The 20,090-nt window shown below is 42.3% G+C and overlaps 4 protein-coding genes across 31 annotated transcripts in view; all 4 read left to right on the top strand.

Moving 5' to 3' along the window:
* The window catches only part of LOC309713957 (protocadherin gamma-C5-like), a 308,827-nt gene that overhangs the window by 211,150 nt on the left and 77,587 nt on the right, over positions 1-20,090 (top strand). The window lies entirely within an intron of this gene.
* LOC309715899 (uncharacterized protein) lies at positions 243-19,989 on the top strand (the record flags this gene model as incomplete). The annotated part of the gene is made up of 4 exons (XM_082549371.1): positions 243-2,811; positions 8,778-10,007; positions 14,765-16,858; positions 17,542-19,989. Exons 1-4 carry the CDS (start codon positions 394-396, stop codon positions 19,987-19,989), a joined length of 8,190 nt encoding a protein of 2,729 aa, XP_082405497.1. The 5' UTR covers positions 243-393.
* On the top strand, positions 4,127-6,909 carry LOC309714159 (protocadherin gamma-A11-like). Its single transcript, XM_082546396.1, has one exon. It carries the CDS (start codon positions 4,465-4,467, stop codon positions 6,880-6,882), a length of 2,418 nt encoding a protein of 805 aa, XP_082402522.1. The 5' UTR covers positions 4,127-4,464; the 3' UTR covers positions 6,883-6,909.
* Positions 10,605-13,842, top strand: LOC309714209 (protocadherin gamma-A11-like). Its single transcript, XM_082546467.1, has one exon. It carries the CDS (start codon positions 10,880-10,882, stop codon positions 13,280-13,282), a length of 2,403 nt encoding a protein of 800 aa, XP_082402593.1. The 5' UTR covers positions 10,605-10,879; the 3' UTR covers positions 13,283-13,842.

The raw sequence follows: 20,090 nt of genomic DNA on the forward strand, positions 1-20,090 counted from the left end.
TGTCTTCTATATATTTGTTTGAGTTTTTTAGTTCGTCAGTACAGGCCTCTAGATATTTAGCTTCTAAGGTGTTTTTTCATAACATTTTTATGAAATATATTAAGTTAAATAATTTTATTGTTCTTGTAGTTCTGCTCTATGGACTCAATGGGCCGCTGTTGGTCAACGTGTTGCAATCCTGTAGACAGGATTTGAAGCAGATCCTCCCATTTCATGTCCGTATTTTAGAGAAAGGAAGGGAGACAAAGCACTGTTCACTGACCGGGAATCTTTTAGATGGATACAGTGATCTGATGGACTATTATTTCACTGTTTGGGAGTGATATATGTTCCTTTATCTATATCTTTTCGTGTGGAAACATTATTTTTTTGTCGTGATTCCCTTTGCAAAAGATGTTCTGTGGTGCAGCGTATATTTTGAACAGAACAATGAGACGGCAAGTACTGTTTTTTATCTCGATCTTCTATATAGGTTTTGTTGTCGGTCAAGTGAGCTACTCTATTCCGGAGGAAATGCCAAAGGGGTCTGTTGTCGGAAATATAGCTCGAGATTTGGGCATAGATGTGAGGAGACTAAAGTCAGGTAAATCTCGTATATTTACGAGCGACAGCGCAGAATACATCGAGCTGAGTAGGGAGAGAGGAGTCCTCCTCCTCAAAGAGAGAATCGACAGAGAGTCACTCTGCAGACAGACGACGCCTTGTGCTTTGCATTTGCAGATTATTCTAGAAAACCCAATGGAGCTTTTTCGAATAACGGTCGAAATCACTGATATAAACGATAACAGTCCAAGTTTTAAAAACGATGAGAAACGTTTTGAAATAAGCGAATCCGCAGTTACAGGATCGAAATTCGTGTTAGAAAGAGCGGTCGATGCAGATATTGGAATAAATGGCCTGAAAAATTATAGCCTGAGACCTACGGATAACTTTGTTCTGAAAATCGAAAATCAGGCTGATGGACAGAAAAAGGTTGAAATGGTTTTACAAAAGCCGCTAGATCGAGAAAAGGAGGAACAGATATCATTGTTGTTAAACGCCGTAGACGGAGGGGATCCTCAAATGTCGGGTACGGTGAAGATTTATGTGACCGTACTCGATGCAAATGACAACGCTCCGGTTTTCACGAAGTCGGTTTACAAGGCGACTATAGCCGAAAACTCTCAGAAAGGAACAACAGTGACAACAGTGAGCGCTTCTGATGCAGATAAAGGGACAAATGGGGATGTTTCTTATTTAGTATCAGCTACAATGGATAGTGTATCTGACATATTTACAGTAAATCAAAATGGTGAAGTAATATTAGTTGGTGAAGTTGACTTTGAAAAAGCCAAGTATTACCAAATTGATATTGAGGCCAAAGACAGTGGTGGTCTTTCTGATTCCAGTAAGGTTATAGTTGACGTTATTGACATTAATGATAATGAGCCTGTAATCAGTATACTTTCGAAATCAGATTCTATTCCTGAAAACTCTCCCCATAATACAGTTATACTTATGTTCAGTGTCTATGACTCAGATTCAAGTAATAATGGTCAGGTAAACTGCAGATTAAATAGTAACATACCATTTACTATTACAGCTGCCTCAAATGATTTCTACAGTTTAGTAACAGACAGTGATTTAGACAGAGAGAGAGCCTCTGAGTACAAGATCACTTTGACCTGCTCTGATGAGGGAGTGCTGTCCCTCTCCAGCAGCGTTACTCTAACCTTACACATCTCAGACGTTAATGATAACGTGCCTGTCTTTCAGAGGAGCTCATATGAGGCCTACATTGTAGAAAACAATACGCCAGGTCTCTTGATATTCACAGTCAAAGCCACAGACGCTGACTGGAACCAGAATGCCCGTGTTTCTTACATACTGGAGGACTCCTCCGTTAACGGAGTGCCAGTCTCCTCATATGTGTCCGTTAGTGCAGATAGTGGAGTCATCCATGCAGTGCGCTCTTTTGACTACGAGCAGATCAAAGATTTCCACTTCCGCGTAAAAGCGCAGGATGGAGGCTCTCCTCCACTCAGCAGCAACGTGACTGTGAAAATAATGATCCAAGACCAGAACGACAACCCCCCTCAGGTTCTGTACCCAGTCCAGACTGGTGGCTCTCTGGTGGCTGAAATGGTGCCTCGTTCAGCAGATGTGGGCTATCTGGTGACTAAAGTGGTGGCTGTTGATGTGGACTCTGGACAGAATGCCTGGCTCTCCTATAAACTGCAGAAAGCCACAGACAGGGCGCTGTTTGAAGTGGGCTTACAGAATGGAGAAATCAGAACTATCCGCCAAGTCACTGATAAAGATGCTGTCAAACAAAGACTGACTGTTATAGTGGAGGACAACGGGCAGCCCTCTCGTTCAGCTACAGTCATTGTTAACGTGGCGGTGGCGGACAGCTTCCCTGAAGTGCTGTCGGAGTTCACTGAGTTGACGCACGACAAGGAGTACAATGACAACCTGACTTTTTACTTAGTCTTGGCTCTGGCTGTAGTTTCCTTCCTCTTCATCACGTGTTTAGTGGTTATTATATCAGTCAAAATCTACAGGTGGAGACAGTCTCGCATCCTGTATCACTCCAACCTGCCTGTCATTCCATATTATCCACCACGTTACTCAGACACTTTGGGGACAGGAACTCTGCCACATGTGTACAATTACGAGGTGTGCAGGACGACTGACTCCAGAAAGAGTGACTGTAAGTTCGGCAGAGCTGGTAGTCAGAACGTGCTGATAATGGACCCCAGTTCTACAGGAACGATGCAGCGGATACAGAGTGAAAAGAGCATCCTGGATGAACCAGACTCTCCTCTTGAGGTTAGCCTGATGAAATTACAAATGATTTTAAATGCCTGTTATTTTTGCATGCATGGTATTCTGGAGGTTATCAGAGAGCTAGCAATGCACATTTTATTTCTTCCATGACAATTCACTGTTCATTAAACCACTTCTGCACTTTAACAGAATCAGCCTTTCATCCCATAATCTATATGTGTTCCCCCTCTTTTATCTAAACCTAACAAAGTCATCTTAGCCCTAATTTAGTTTTAGTTTAAGTATATGAAAAGAGTCTCCATAATCAGCATCCTGTTCCAGCACTTTTTTCAAGAAAGCAGGATTAATTATTGACAATTATTCAATAATATGTTAACCTTTTAAGTATTTGGAACATTGTAATTGCAGATTGTGTTTCACTGAAATGTCTACCAGCACTGTTTACATTGCAGTAGAGTGCAACTTTCGGCTCTGAAAGCAACTTTTTAACAACAAGCTTTAGTTAACTATTGAAACAAAACTTAAAACACTATGATCAAAAAATTAAAGCAGGCAGCTTGGAATATGAGAAGCAACAAAATGTCTACTGGTGGTCTTCCCTTTGATACTTTTTAGACTTAAACTATTTATTACAAGCTAATCATCACCTATTCTCCCACTTGGTTTTAATTTTTCTTCCAGAAAACTTATACTTTTCAAGTTGTGTTAAGCAAATAATTACTTTCATCTGAGATCTGTGCAATGCAGTTTTGAAAATTACTACTTATTCTTATTGTTTACTAAAGGAGAAGATTAACTTCATCAAATAATTACCAGTTTATGTCTTGTGCTTCTTCTAAAGCTGTCTCCACCCTGGTGTGTTTTAGCAGTAACTGCATACACATTCATTGATCAGGAAAGCCCTTGAAGTAGAATGATTACTTGCAAAAAATGGCCTTTTTTTCCTTTGTAATCACTACATTTTTTCCATTATCTGTATTTATCATTTTGGAGCCTTACTTCATGGTTAAAGTAATTTTGTATTTGACAGCTTTATCACAAATCACTATCTATACAGGAAGATTTTAAAAGGTGCAAGTGTAACAGGTAAAGAAATACACCCTATCACTTTTGTAATCTTTTTTATAAAGTTCTCTTTACTTCAGATATATATTGTTACTAGATCTTTACCTTATTTTACTGTTCCTTAGAATCTCATGTCATATTACAAGGGAAAGTGTATTGTGTCATTAAAGATGACTTGACATTGTACAATAATCAAAATATACCCTTCAGAATAAGATGTCAAGGCAGGTGGGGAGGTTGTCCTCTGTATTATTTTGTATTTGAGTTATAAGTACCCTAGACAAATATTTTATTATTGTGTAATGAATTAAACTCCTATTTATTTTTTTCACTTTGGACCTGTTAGCTGATGTTGTAATTTTCTGCAGTGCACATGTTTGGACTCTCAGGGCCGCTGTTGACTAGTGTAGAGAATTTCCCTTCATTTGATACGTTAAACACAGAAAGAGACGCACATGCAGCACACAGGCGTAGCTGATAAACACTGGAGATATCCGCGCTGTGGTTTATTTATTTCGAGTTCAAGAAACGCGGACAGAATCAGTTTTCCTCTGGAGTACTATCTATTCGGGAAAACCAGGCGCTTTTGAGTACAGCAGGCTTTTTTCTCCAGCTTTTAACGAAGAGAAAATGTCGGGCAGAACAATGAGATGGCAAGTACTGTTGTTTGTGTCGGTCTCTTCCCTCGGCACAGTTTTCGGGCAGGTCGCTTACTCGATTCCTGAGGAAATGTCAAAAGGCTCTGTAGTTGGTAATATAGCGCAGGATTTAGGTATAAATGTAAAGAGACTAAAATCGGGTAAGGCGCGTATATATACAGAAGACAATGGAAAATACGTCGAGCTGAATAAAGACAGAGGCGTCCTGCTTGTTAGAGAAAGAATTGACAGAGAGACGCTCTGCGGGCAGACGACACCTTGTGCTTTACATCTTCAAATTACACTCGAAGACCCGATTGAATTCTATACCGTTACTGTCGAAATTAACGACATTAACGACAATGCTCCGAGCTTCAAAAAGGATGAAATAAAATTTAGGATTAGTGAGTCGGCTGTGATTGGAGCAAAATTTGTGCTAGAGCGAGCAATGGATCCAGACGTAGGTGTGAACGGATTGCAGAGTTATTCGCTACAACCTACGGACAGTTTTAATCTAAAACTCCAAAATCAGCAAGACGGGAGTAAGAAGGTGGAGATGGTGCTGCAGAAACATCTAGACAGAGAGGCGCAACAGCATCTCTCTTTAATTCTCACAGCTGCTGACGGTGGTGAGCCTCAGCTGTCGGGAACAGTGCGAATAGAAATTTCCGTGCTAGATGCCAACGACAATGCTCCAGTATTTACGCAGGAAGTCTATAAGGTCACTATAATGGAGAACGCTGCAAAGGGTGCAATTTTGTGTACTGTTAGTGCTACAGATGCAGATGAAGGTTCTTATGGGAAGGTTATTTATTCAATAACAAACACGTTAGACGGTGTCCCTGTAATGTTTCACATTGCCGAAGAAAGTGGTGAGGTATCCCTAACTGGAAACCTTGATTATGAAAAGGCACAGCTCTATGAAATACATATACAGGGTAGTGATGATGGGGGGCTAACAGATTCAGCTAAAATTCTTGTTGAAGTAACCGACATAAACGATAATCACCCATCTATTAATATTATGTCTAAAACAAATTCCGTATCGGAAAATTCAAGGCCAGAAACAGTTGTAACAATTTTCAATGTTCAAGATCCCGACTCTGGTGAAAATGGCAAAGTAGCATGTAATATCGAAGGACATGTGCCATTTCTGATCAAATCAACATCTAAAAAGTTCTTTAGCCTAGTTACAGACAGTGATTTAGACAGAGAGAGAGCCTCTAACTATAACATCACTGTGACCTGCTCTGATGAGGGAGTGCCCTCCCTCTCCAGCAGTGTCACTCTCACCTTACAGATCTCTGACATAAATGACAACGCACCTGTCTTTGAGAGGAGCTCATATGAGGCCTATATTATAGAAAACAACACGCCGGGTCTCTCTATATTCACAGTCAAAGCCACAGACGCTGACTGGAACCAGAATGCCCGTGTTTCTTATATACTGGAGGACTCCTCCGTTAACGGAGTGCCAGTCTCCTCGTATGTGTCCGTTAGTGCTGATAGTGGAGTGATCCATGCAGTGCGCTCTTTTGACTACGAACAGATCAAAGATTTCCACTTCCGCGTAAAAGCGCAGGATGGAGGCTCTCCTCCACTCAGCAGCAACGTGACTGTGAAAATAATGATCCAGGACCAGAACGACAACCCCCCTCAGGTTCTGTACCCAGTCCAGACTGGTGGCTCTCTGGTGGCTGAAATGGTGCCTCGTTCAGCAGATGTGGGCTATCTGGTGACTAAAGTGGTGGCTGTTGATGTGGACTCTGGACAGAATGCCTGGCTCTCCTATAAACTGCAGAAAGCCACAGACAGGGCGCTGTTTGAAGTGGGCTTACAGAATGGAGAAATCAGAACTATCCGCCAAGTCACTGATAAAGATGCTGTCAAACAAAGACTGACTGTTATAGTGGAGGACAACGGGCAGCCCTCTCGTTCAGCTACAGTTGTTGTTAACGTGGCGGTGGCGGACAGCTTCCCTGAAGTGCTGTCGGAGTTCACTGAGTTGACACACGACAAGGATTACAATGACAACCTGACTTTTTACTTAGTCTTGGCTCTGGCTGTAGTTTCCTTCCTCTTCATCACGTGTTTAGTGGTTATTATATCAGTCAAAATCTACAGGTGGAGACAGTCTCGCATCCTGTATCACTCCAACCTGCCTGTCATTCCATATTATCCACCACGTTACTCAGACACTTTGGGGACAGGGACTCTTCCACATGTGTACAATTACGAGGTGTGCAGGACGACTGACTCCAGAAAGAGTGACTGTAAGTTCGGCAGAGCTGGTAGTCAGAACGTGCTGATAATGGACCCCAGTTCTACAGGAACGATGCAGCGGATACAGAGTGAAAAGAGCATCCTGGATGAACCAGACTCTCCTCTAGAGGTTAGCCTCATGAAATGATACGTTTTTTTCTGCCTTTTATGCTTCATGATATTCTGGAGGTAAATAGACAGACATTCCATTAGATGTTAGGAAACTACATCAGTTACAGTTACAATTTTAAACATAACCAGTATCTTTTAGCGTTGATGCGTTGCAAAGTTTTTATCAACTTACATCGCAGTTCAGCACCACAGACAGCGACACCTTAATTTTTCAACTTCAGCATTCCAGAGTCCTTTTCATTAAGACTGGACTTAATTTCTGTAATTCGTGTCAGCTTTAATTTAGGATATATTTATTTTGTAATTGCACAATGTAATTTTTTACTAAGATGTTTCAATATATAATTAAACGATATATGCTGTAAGTTGCAGATATCCTAAAATCTTTAAATTTAGGATACTCGAGGTTTAGATGAGCCTTAATAGCGTGGCTTTACACTGAATTCATTGTTTTTGAGAATGAATTTTGTAATTTGTATTTTTAACTCAAAGGGTCGCTGTTGGCAAGGGTGTTGCGATTTGGCTGGATGTTTTTTATTCCTCTGTGTCTTCCCTTTTGCGTGGAAATATTCGACGTACAGACAGAAAGACTGTTCGGGTTTATAAGAAGCACTGCAAGGAATTCTATACCTGCTTATACCGTTTGATTCTTCTAATTGGAATGCGAACGATTTTTTTTCTGGCTTCATATTCTCTCCATGACAAATGCTTCTTTTTTTTAGTGGAGAAGGAACGGAAATCGGGTCGTGCAGAACAATGAGACGGCAAGTACTGTTGTTTCTCTCAGCCCTATGTCTCAAATACGTGCTCGGGCAGGTCAGCTACTCCATTCCCGAAGAAATGGCCAAAGGCTCTGTAGTTGGAAACATAGCTCATGATTTAGGTTTAGATCTTAAAAGGTTGAAATCAGGTAACGCTCGCGTTTACACGGGCGGCGGTGTAGAATACATCGGGCTGAATAAAGAAAGGGGGGTCCTGCTTGTCCAGCAGCGGATAGACAGAGAGGCTTTATGCGGAGAGACGACGCCTTGTGCCTTACATTTCCAGTTAATTTTGGAAAATCCAATGGAAATGTTTCGGGTAACAGTGGAGGTTACGGACATAAATGATAATACCCCCACTTTTACCAATTCAGAAAAACGTTTCGAAATTAGCGAGTCCGCTGTGATAGGATCGAAATTCGTGTTAGAGAAAGCAGTAGATTCCGACATAGGCATGAATGGTTTACAACAGTACTCACTTGCTCCAAGTGATCATTTTGTATTAAAATTAGAAAGTCAGCCAGACGGAACTAAAAAGGTGGAAATGGTTCTACAGAGGACTTTAGACCGAGAAAAGAAGGATTATTTGTCCCTGCTGTTAACTGCCATGGATGGAGGAGAGCCGCAGATGTCAGGGACAATGCAGATATTTGTCACTGTATTAGATGCGAATGATAATGCACCGACATTTGCCAAACCGTTATATAGAGCAAAACTGCAGGAAAATTCTCCTAAAGGCACCAGTGTTACAACTGTAAGTGCATCTGATAAAGACATCGGTTCAAACGGAGAATTATCATATCTGATATCTACGAGCAAACGTGTTCTATCTGAACTGTTTAATATCAATCCAAAGACTGGTGAAATTATCCTAGTCGGGGAAATAGATTATGAAAAAGCAAACTCTTATCAAATTGATATTGAAGTTGTAGACAGCGGTGGGCTCTCTGATTCAGCGAAAGTGATAGTTGATCTCATTGATGTAAATGACAATAGTCCTCAAATAAACATCGTTTCTAAATCAGAGTCCATATCAGAGAACTCACCAACAAATACTGTAATTGCTATGTTAAGCATAAACGATCCAGATTCCGAGAATAATGGGAATGTTGTGTGTGATATAAATGATAGCATTCCCTTCAAAATACAGACTACTATAAATGGGTTTTATACCCTAGTTATGGAGGTTGCTTTAGACAGAGAAATGGCTTCGCAATATAATATCACTGTGACCTGCTCTGATGAGGGAGTGCCCTCCCTCTCCAGCAGCGTCACTCTCACCTTACAGATCTCAGACGTTAATGATAACGCACCTGTCTTTGAGAGGAGCTCATATGAGGCCTACATTGTAGAAAACAATACACCTGGTCTCTCTATATTCACAGTCAAAGCAACAGACGCTGACTGGAACCAGAACGCCCGTGTTTCTTACATACTGGAGGACTCCTCCGTTAACGGAGTGCCAGTCTCCTCGTATGTGTCCGTTAGTGCTGATAGTGGAGTCATCCATGCAGTGCGCTCTTTTGACTACGAGCAGATCAAAGATTTCCACTTCCTCGTAAAAGCACAGGATGGAGGCTCTCCTCCACTCAGCAGCAACGTGACTGTGAAAATAATGATCCAGGACCAGAACGACAACCCCCCTCAGGTTCTGTACCCAGTCCAGACTGGTGGATCTCTGGTGGCTGAAATGGTGCCTCGTTCAGCAGATGTGGGCTATCTGGTGACGAAAGTGGTGGCTGTTGATGTGGACTCTGGACAGAATTCCTGGCTCTCCTATAAACTGCAGAAAGCCACAGACAGGGCGCTGTTTGAAGTGGGCTTACAGAATGGAGAAATCAGAACTATCCGCCAAGTCACTGATAAAGATACTGTCAAACAGAGACTGACTGTTATAGTGGAGGACAACGGACAGCCTTCTCGTTCAGCTACAGTTGTTGTTAACGTGGCGGTGGCGGACAGCTTCCCTGAAGTGCTGTCGGAGTTCACTGAGTTGACACACGACAAGGAGTACAATGACAACCTGACTTTTTACTTAGTCTTGGCTCTGGCTGTAGTTTCCTTCCTCTTCATCACGTGTTTAGTGGTTATTATATCAGTCAAAATCTACAGGTGGAGACAGTCTCGCATCCTGTACCACTCCAACCTGCCTGTCATTCCATATTATCCACCACGTTACTCAGACACTTTGGGCACAGGGACTCTGCCACATGTTTACAATTACGAGGTGTGCAGGACGACTGACTCCAGAAAGAGTGACTGTAAGTTCGGCAGAGCTGGTAGTCAGAACGTGCTGATAATGGACCCCAGTTCTACAGGAACGATGCAGCGGATACAGAGTGAAAAGAGCATCCTGGATGAACCAGACTCGCCTCTAGAGGTTAGTTATATAATGATCTTGCCAATTTTGAAGCGTAAACTTTTTTTTTCTGTTCCTCATAGTTTTTACTAAGAACCAACTAGCGCTAGTCAAGAGTCAGCACCATGGACAGAGGCACGTTACTTGTTCCATCGCTTTTGACAATGGGTGTCTATCTTAACGTATTGATGTTTTGTCAACATGTGAAGGTATGTTAGTATTTGACGTTTAGTTATTGGTGATGGTGTAAAATTTGAACATAAATCGTTTCGTCTCTTTTTGCCAAGACACGTCGAAAGACTGTAACTCAATATAAACTTGGCGGGGGTGGGGGAGCTATCTATGTCATGTATTTCGCTTTGTTGAATTTGTGACAGTATTTTTAAGTAACTCGTCACATATCATCATGACTTAATAGTTCAGTTCAGTGGTATACGTAAAGAATATAGACTCTGTTATCTGTTCAACTAAAATACTTTATAAGGGAACTAGTATTCTCTAGTGTTGCAGACGTTAACTCTTTTATGGGCTGTGTTATCCTGGTATTTGTAAAAACAATAAGCCTTCGTGCACAACAGGCTTTCCCTTTAGTTTCCCAGGCGTTTTCTGTAGTTCCTAATTATGTACTCGTAGGGCCGCTGTTGGCCAGTGTGTTGATATTTCAGGGCACATTTAAAGAGAAACCTCGCTCGCCATAATGATATCACAGAGAGAAAGACGTCGTGTTCAAACGTCGGAGATCATTTTAACTAGAGCCGTTTTCAACCTTTCTTTAACCGATTCAAATGGTTTCGGAGTGATGTCTGTGTTTTATCACCTGTAAGGGACATTCGGTAATTGTGGATAATAGTTTTTTCCTGCTAATTTTCCAAGGGAACAGTTCGAACAGAACAATGAAATGGCAAGCGCTGTTGTTTTCCTTGGTCTTTTATCTCGGTCCAGTCATCGGCCAAATCAGCTACTCTATTCCCGAGGAGATGCCGAGTGGCTCTTTAGTCGGTAATATTGCCCAAGATTTGGGTTTGGATACAAAACGACTGAAATCTGGAAGAGCTCGCGTTTATACGGGAGACGGTGTGGAATATATTGAGCTAAACGGGGAACGCGGACTTCTTCTAATCAAAGAGAGGATCGACAGAGAAGCGATTTGCAGGCAGACAACACCTTGTGCTTTACATTTTCAGATCATTTTAGAAAACCCTATGGAGTTTTACAGTGTCACAGTCGAGATTATAGACATAAATGACAACCCCCCCACCTTTGAGAAAAGCGAGGTAACCTTTAAAATCAGTGAATCTGCTGTAATCGGAGGAAAATTTGTTCTGGACAGAGCAATTGATCTTGATGTCGGCAAAAATGGTCTTCAGAAATATGAGCTTAAACCTACCGATAATTTTGTACTGAAAGGGGACAGTCAAGGTAGTGGAACGGAAAAGGCTGAAATGATTTTACAGAAGCCTCTTGACAGAGAAAAGGAAGAGTCGATATCACTAGTTCTAACAGCCTTTGATGGCGGAGATCCGCAAATGTCAGGTACAATTCGAATTTTCATCACGGTATTAGATGTTAATGATAATGCGCCTGTCTTCACGCAGTCCACCTACACAGCCACTGTTTTTGAAAACGCCCCGGAAGGGACAGTTGTCACGAGTGTTAGTGCGTCAGATGCAGATCATGGATCAAATGGTAGAATAAAATATTCCATTACAAACAGTTTAGATCAAGCGCATGCCTTGTTTCAGATACATGAAGAAAGCGGAGAAATAAAATTAATTGGAAAAATTGATTATGAAAATGCACGAAATTACCATATTAACATACGTGCAAGTGATGATGGTGGACTTACAGATTCGTGCAAAGTTATCGTTGAAGTGGTGGATATAAACGACAACAAGCCAACGATTAATATAATGTCAAAATCAAATATGATATCTGAACACTCTAAACCTAACACTGTTGTTGCGATGATGAATGTTCAAGACCCAGATTCAAATGAAAACGGTAAAGTCCACTGTTTTATCAATGATAATACACATTTGTCTATTAAGTCAGCATCTAATAATTTCTACAGTTTAGTAACAGACAGTGATTTAGACAGAGAGAGAGCCTCTGAGTATAACATCACTGTGACCTGCTCTGATGAGGGAGTGCCCTCCCTCTCCAGCAGCGTCATTCTCACCTTACAGATCTCAGACGTTAATGATAACGCACCTGTCTTTGAAAGGAGCTCATATGAGGCCTACATTGTAGAAAACAACACACCAGGTCTCTCTATATTCACAGTGAAAGCCACAGATGCTGACTGGAACCAGAATGCCCGTGTTTCTTACATACTGGAGGACTCCTCCGTTAACGGAGTGCCAGTCTCCTCTTATGTGTCCGTTAGTGCTGATAGTGGAGTCATCCATGCAGTGCGCTCTTTTGACTACGAGCAGATCAAAGACTTCCACTTCCGCATAAGAGCACAGGATGGAGGCTCTCCTCCACTCAGCAGCAACGTGACTGTGAAAATAATGATCCAAGACCAGAACGACAACCCCCCTCAGGTTCTGTACCCAGTCCAGACTGGTGGCTCTCTGGTGGCTGAAATGGTGCCTCGTTCAGCAGATGTGGGCTATCTGGTGACTAAAGTGGTGGCTGTTGATGTGGACTCTGGACAGAATGCCTGGCTCTCCTATAAACTGCAGAAAGCCACAGACAGGGCGCTGTTTGAAGTGGGCTTACAGAATGGAGAAATCAGAACTATCCGCCAAGTCACTGATAAAGATGCTGTCAAACAAAGACTGACTGTTATAGTGGAGGACAACGGGCAGCCCTCTCGTTCTGCTACAGTTGTTGTTAATGTGGCGGTGGCGGACAGCTTCCCTGAAGTGCTGTCGGAGTTCACTGAGTTGACCCACGACAAGGAGTACAATGACAACCTGACTTTTTACTTAGTCTTGGCTCTGGCTGTAGTTTCCTTCCTCTTCATCACGTGTTTAGTGGTTATTATATCAGTCAAAATCTACAGGTGGAGACAGTCTCGCATCCTGTATCACTCCAACCTGCCTGTCATTCCATATTATCCACCACGTTACTCAGACACTTTGGGGACAGGGACTCTGCCACATGTGTACAACTACGAGGTGTGCAGGACGACTGACTCCAGAAAGAGTGACTGTAAGTTCGGCAGAGCTGGTAGTCAGAACGTGCTGATAATGGACCCCAGTTCTACAGGAACGATGCAGCGGATACAGAGTGAAAAGAGCATCCTGGATGAACCAGACTCTCCTCTAGAGGTTAGACTTACATGCTGATATTTCATACTTTTGGAATCTTTGCACTGTTTTCGATCTGTCAAGTAACTTATGACTTTTTCAGTATCTAGGTTCATTTGTGCTTTCTTATTTGTTTTGTTACCACATGTCAGTGTCAATCAGTACAGACTCCATGTGCTTGTCTTTGGAGTTTTAGCATTACTACCTGTAGGAGCCATATGTTAGTCTTTCCTTTTTTGGATTAAGAGGGTTGGTTTAAGTTCACACACTGTATTGGTGCACGGTTGTGGGGCGTGACTCATGGGTGTGTATTAGATGATAAATGTTGCACTCACCTGTTCACAGCACCTGCTGTTTGATGAGCAGAAAGGTAGGGTGAGCATTACGGGAAACTTTCTATTGACCGCAGCTTGATGTATAGTTTAATGCACTAGTTGATGCCGTAGTCTGATGTTGCAGTTTGACATAACAATTGGTGTAATATTTTGTCAGTTGCAGTCATGTTTGATTGTGCAGTCTCTGCATTTGTAATACATTTGATCCAATGTACTGAGTTGTGGGTTTGGACAGTACAATGTGGAATAAAAGGAACAAATAGCTCAGAAGTGCATTTTATGTGTTTATTGTTGCGTGTAGTCAGTATCCTCATGTTTAGCCTGCCACGGCCGTTGGTGTTGGAGGAGCCACAACCCCACCAGTGAATATGCTTACATAAAGTCACTAACCTTTGAACCTATTAGGCATTAGGTATGACGCATTAGTTTTAATTATTAAAACACTTAAATGGTTACATTGTCAGTTGTGTAATATAATCTAATCTGTAACAGGTTAGATTATCTAATAGCTTTAAAGTTTTCTAGTAATAATAATAATAATAATAATAATAATAATAATAATAATAGTTGTTGTTTTTGTTTTCTATGAGCATCATCATCATCCTCATTCCAGATTTTGCTGTTTGGTCTGTTGAACAGAAAGGGCCGCTATTGGCCCGAGTATGGCAGCATTCGTCAACGCTGAAAATTGTACCTCCCCTTTAGATTTGCACACTGGTAGACAATGAAACGCACAGTAACCGCCTGTTCTCTTTTATAAGGAATACCGCTTACGGAGATCGAAAACGTATTCTTTTTTCGCTGAAACTGTGTTTGAGATATGGTGGGAATTATTATCATGATTCGTGTGGATTGCAGTTTTATTAAAAGGACACAGGATTATCCCTGCAAAGCAATGAGGCGGCAAGTACTGTTGTTCTTCTTGGTTTTCTTTCTCACCTCGGTGTTCGGGCAGGTCAGTTACTCCATTCCTGAGGAAATGGAGAAAGGGTCTTTAGTGTGTAATGTGGCTCAGGATTTAGGTTTAGACATTAAAAGGCTGAAATCCGGCAGAGCGCGCGTTCATTCTGGAGATAGTGCCGAATATATTGAGCTGAATAGAGACCGTGGTGTCCTCCTTATAAAAGAAAGGATAGACAGAGAAACGCTGTGTGGCGACACGACGCCCTGTGCTTTACTTTTACAGATGATTCTGGAAAATCCGATTGAACTGTTTCGAATAACAATAGAAATCACAGATATTAATGACAATGCTCCCAGCTTTGCATCGAGCGAAAAGCGCTTCGAAATCAGCGAGTCAACCATCATTGGGTCTAAATTTGTGCTGGAGAAAGCCATCGATGCTGACATCGGTACAAATGGTCTCCAGAGCTATTCCCTTAATCCAACAAAAAACTTTGCGCTGAAATTAGAGAACCAAGCGGATGGGAGTAAGAAGGTGGAAATGATTCTACAGAAGCCTCTGGATCGAGAGCAAGAACAACATATATTGTTATTATTAACTGCTCTGGATGGCGGGCAGCCGCGTATGTCAGGTACAATGCAGATCACTGTTAACGTATTGGATGCAAACGACAATGCACCAGTTTTCACTAAGCCAGTATATAAAGCAACAATAACCGAGAATTCACCGGCTGGAACCAGCGTTATAACTGTTAGAGCATCTGACAAAGATGGAGGCTCTAACGGGGAAATATCATACGCAATTTCCAATAGCAAACGTCGTTTATCAGATTTATTTCAGATTGATAGAAAAACTGGAGAGGTTATCGTGATCGGTCAAATAGACTATGAAAAAACGAAGCTCTTCCAAATAGATATAGAAGCTACGGACAATGGTGGGCTCTCTGATTCAAGTAAGATTCTCTTAGATGTTACTGATGTGAATGACAACAGCCCTCAGCTGAAAATACTCTCTAAGTCAGATGCCATTTTAGAAGACTCGCCTGAGAGTACTGTAATTGCAATGCTAAGCGTAAATGACCCTGACTCTGACAGGAATGGAGAGGTGAAGTGTAATATGAATGATGACGTTCCTTTTAAAATACTGAACACCATCAATGGCTTTTACAGTTTGCTGACAGAGGTTGCTTTAGACAGAGAAGTTGCGCCTCATTATAACATCACTGTGACCTGCTCTGATGAGGGAGTGCCCTCCCTCTCCAGCAGCGTCACTCTCACCTTACAGATCTCAGACGTTAATGATAACGCACCTGTCTTTGAGAGGAGCTCATATGAGGCCTACATTGTAGAAAACAACACACCTGGTCTCTCTATATTCACAGTCAAAGCCACAGACACTGACTGGAACCAGAACGCCCGTGTTTCTTACATACTAGAGGACTCCTCCGTTAACGGAGTGCCAGTCTCCTCACTTGTGTCGGTTAGTGCTGATAGTGGAGTCATCCATGCAGTGCGCTCTTTTGACTACGAGCAGATCAAAGATTTCCACTTCCGCGTAAAAGCGCAGGATGGAGGATCTCCTCCACTCAGCAGCAACGTGACTGTGAAAATAATGATCCAGGACCAGAACGACAACCCCCCTCAGGTTCTGTACCCAGTCCAGACTGGTGGATCTCTGGTGGCTGAAATGGTGCCTCGTTCAGCAGATGTGGGCTATCTGGTGACGAAAGTGGTGGCTGTTGATGTGGACTCTGGACAGAATGCCTGGCTCTCCTATAAACTGCAGAAAGCCACAGACAGGGCGCTGTTTGAAGTGGGCTTACAGAATGGAGAAATCAGAACTATCCGCCAAGTCACTGATAAAGATGCTGTCAAACAAAGACTGACTGTTATAGTGGAGGACAACGGGCAGCCTTCTCGTTCAGCTACAGTCATTGTTAACGTGGCGGTGGCGGACAGCTTCCCTGAAGTGCTGTCGGAGTTCACTGAGTTGACCCACGACAAGGAGTACAATGACAACCTGACTTTTTACTTAGTCTTGGCTCTGGCTGTAGTTTCCTTCCTCTTCATCACGTGTTTAGTGGTTATTATATCAGTCAAAATCTACAGGTGGAGACAGTCTCGCATCCTGTATCACTCCAACCTGCCTGTCATTCCATATTATCCACCACGTTACTCAGACACTTTGGGCACAGGGACTCTTCCCCATGTTTACAATTACGAGGTGTGTAGGACGACTGACTCCAGAAAGAGTGACTGTAAGTTCGGCAGAGCTGGTAGTCAGAACGTGCTGATAATGGACCCCAGTTCTACAGGAACGATGCAGCGGATACAGAGTGAAAAGAGCATCCTGGATGAACTAGACTCTCCTCTAGAGGTTAGTTATATAATGATCTAGCCAACTTTGAAATGTTAACTTTTTTACTGTCTGAACCAGACTGTTCTATACAGGTTTGTCATTTGGGTTAAAAAAAAAAAAATTAAAACCTGTGTGCATGCATGAGGTACTATTTTGTGAAAAAACGCGAGTCCGACACTGATTCAGCACCTTGGACAGTGACAAATAGGGCACAGTTCTACGTTGTTCCTTTTTTATGCGCTTCTTTTATATATTTATATGCCTGGAGTAAATTCTTTTTTTCAACAATCTCTCGTTTCCATTCTGTGTGAATGAATTTCTATAGTTACGTTCATTCCATTATCGGTCAAGATGAGAAAACGCCGTTTCTTTTTTCTGTCATCCTCCTCATTTTCATTATAGACGTGCGCTGGCTTTTTTCTACTTCTTTTTTGTCCTTCGTCTTCTACTGTTTGCCTCGTGTACTTTCACATTGTGAACTCATCGCGCCGCTGTTGCACAATCTGTCGAGTTATTGAATTTCTTTAATAACACATCCACCCAGTCAACATCCCGACGAAGCACACTCAGACGTAGAGCACAAGGTTTGGGAATCAGATCAAATTCACGGGCAGCTTAAAACGGATTCCTACTGTAACGGGTGGATTAAAACAGATTCCCTTTTGTCTTTTCTATTCATTTTGTTGGAATTTTAATCGTTAAAAGGAATAAAACAACATAGCCGTGGTGTGACAGCGGTGTCGGACAAAACAATGGAACGGCAAGTACTGATAATCTCCATTCTCTGCCTCAGTTATGTGGTCGGGCAGGTTAGCTATTCAGTTCCAGAAGAAATGGCGAAAGGATCTTTGGTGGGCAATATAGCCCAAGATTTAGGTTTAGATGTCAAACGTCTTAGGTCAGGTAAAGCTCGTCTCTATACCGGAGACAGCGCTCAGTACATCGAGCTGAATAGAGAAAGAGGAGTCCTCCTCATTAAAGAAAAAATAGACCGCGAAGTCCTGTGCAGACAGACAACGCCTTGTGCTTTACATTTTCAAATAACGTTAGAGAGCCCACTGGAATTATTCCCAGTTACGGTTGAAATTACCGATGTTAATGATAATGCTCCAGTTTTCCAAAAGGAGGAGAGAGTGTTTGAAATCAGCGAATCAGCGATCGTCGGCTCTAAGTTTATGCTAGAAAAAGCAATAGACCCAGATATCGGACTGAATGGTCTGCAGAGATACACTCTTAAGCCGAGTGACAATTTTGTTCTTAAATTGCACTCACAAAGTGATGGAAGCAAGAAAGTAGAAATGATTTTACAGAAGCCATTGGACCGAGAGAAACAAGAACATATATCTTTAGTTTTGACTGCGGAAGATGGAGGTGAACCGCAAATGACAGGAACAATGAAAATCTATGTTACCGTATTAGATGCAAACGACAATGCACCTGTTTTTAGTAAACCCGTTTACAAAGCAAGCATTACGGAACACTCTGTTAAGGGAACACTTGTTACTAAGGTCACGGCTTCTGACGCAGACAAAGGCACAAATGGAGAGGTGACCTATGTAATCGGAAATAGCATGGATACAGTTTCAAAGTTATTTCATATTAATAATGAAGGTGATGTGATATTAGATGGTCTGATTGACTACGAAATTGAAAAAACTTATAATATAGACATAGAAGCAATCGATCAAGGTGGACTCTCTGACTCAAGTAAACTAATCATCGATGTAATTGACGTGAATGACAATAGACCCGTTGTAAATATGATTTCAGCGTCAGGCTCAATACCGGAGGACTCAGCCCGCAAGACAGTAATAGCTTTAATGAGCGTAAATGACCCTGATTCTGAAAATAATGGGAAAGTGAATTGCGTGATGAATGACAATATTCCATTTGAAATTAAATTTACATCTAACAATTTCTATAGTTTAGTGACAGACAGTGATTTAGACAGAGAGAGAGCCTCTAACTATAACATCACTGTGATCTGCACTGATGAGGGAGTGCCCTCCCTCTCCAGCAGTGTCACTCTCGCCTTACAGATCTCAGACGTTAATGATAACGCACCTGTCTTTGAGAGGAGCTCATATGAGGCCTACATTGTAGAAAACAACACACCAGGTCTCTCTATATTCACAGTCAAAGCCACAGACGCTGACTGGAACCAGAATGCCCGTGTTTCTTACATACTGGAGGACTCCTCCGTTAACGGAGTGCCAGTCTCCTCGTATGTGTCCGTTAGTGCTGATAGTGGAGTCATCCACGCAGTGTGCTCTTTTGACTACGAGCAGATCAAAGACTTCCACTTCCTCGTAAAAGCGCAGGATGGAGGTTCTCCTCCACTCAGCAGCAACGTGACTGTGAAAATAATGATCCAGGACCAGAACGACAACCCCCCTCAGGTTCTCTACCCAGTCCAGACTGGTGGATCTCTGGTGGCTGAAATGGTGCCTCGTTCAGCAGATGTGGGCTATCTGGTGACGAAAGTGGTGGCTGTTGATGTGGACTCTGGACAGAATGCCTGGCTCTCCTATAAACTGCAGAAAGCCACAGACAGGGCGCTGTTTGAAGTGGGCTTACAGAATGGAGAAATCAGAACTATCCGCCAAGTCACTGATAAAGATGCTGTCAAACAAAGACTGACTGTTATAGTGGAGGACAACGGGCAGCCCTCTCGTTCAGCTACAGTCATCGTTAACGTGGCGGTGGCGGACAGCTTCCCTGAAATGCTGTCGGAGTTCACTGAGTTGACCCACGACAAGGAGTACAATGACAACCTGACTTTTTACTTAGTCTTGGCTCTGGCTGTAGTTTCCTTCCTCTTCATCACGTGTTTATTGGTTATTATATCAGTCAAAATCTACAGGTGGAGACAGTCTCGCATCCTGTATCACTCCAACTTGCCTGTCATTCCATATTATCCACCACGTTACTCAGACACTTTGGGGACAGGAACTCTGCCACATGTGTACAATTACGAGGTGTGCAGGACGACTGACTCCAGAAAGAGTGACTGTAAGTTCGGCAGAGCTGGTAGTCAGAACGTGCTGATAATGGACCCCAGTTCTACAGGAACGATGCAGCGGATACAGAGTGAAAAGAGCATCCTGGATGAACCAGACTCTCCTCTAGAGGTTAGCATTTCTGAATAATACGTTTCTGAATAATCGTTATGTTGCACACTAAAGTGGTTGGAAAGATAAACCTACACTTGTATTTTCTCCCATTATCTTCTTTCAATCATTTTAGCCAT

The sequence above is a fragment of the Aulonocara stuartgranti genome (genome assembly GCF_965226115.1).
Source record: "Aulonocara stuartgranti genome assembly, chromosome: 2".
Classification (NCBI taxonomy): domain Eukaryota; kingdom Metazoa; phylum Chordata; class Actinopteri; order Cichliformes; family Cichlidae; genus Aulonocara; species Aulonocara stuartgranti.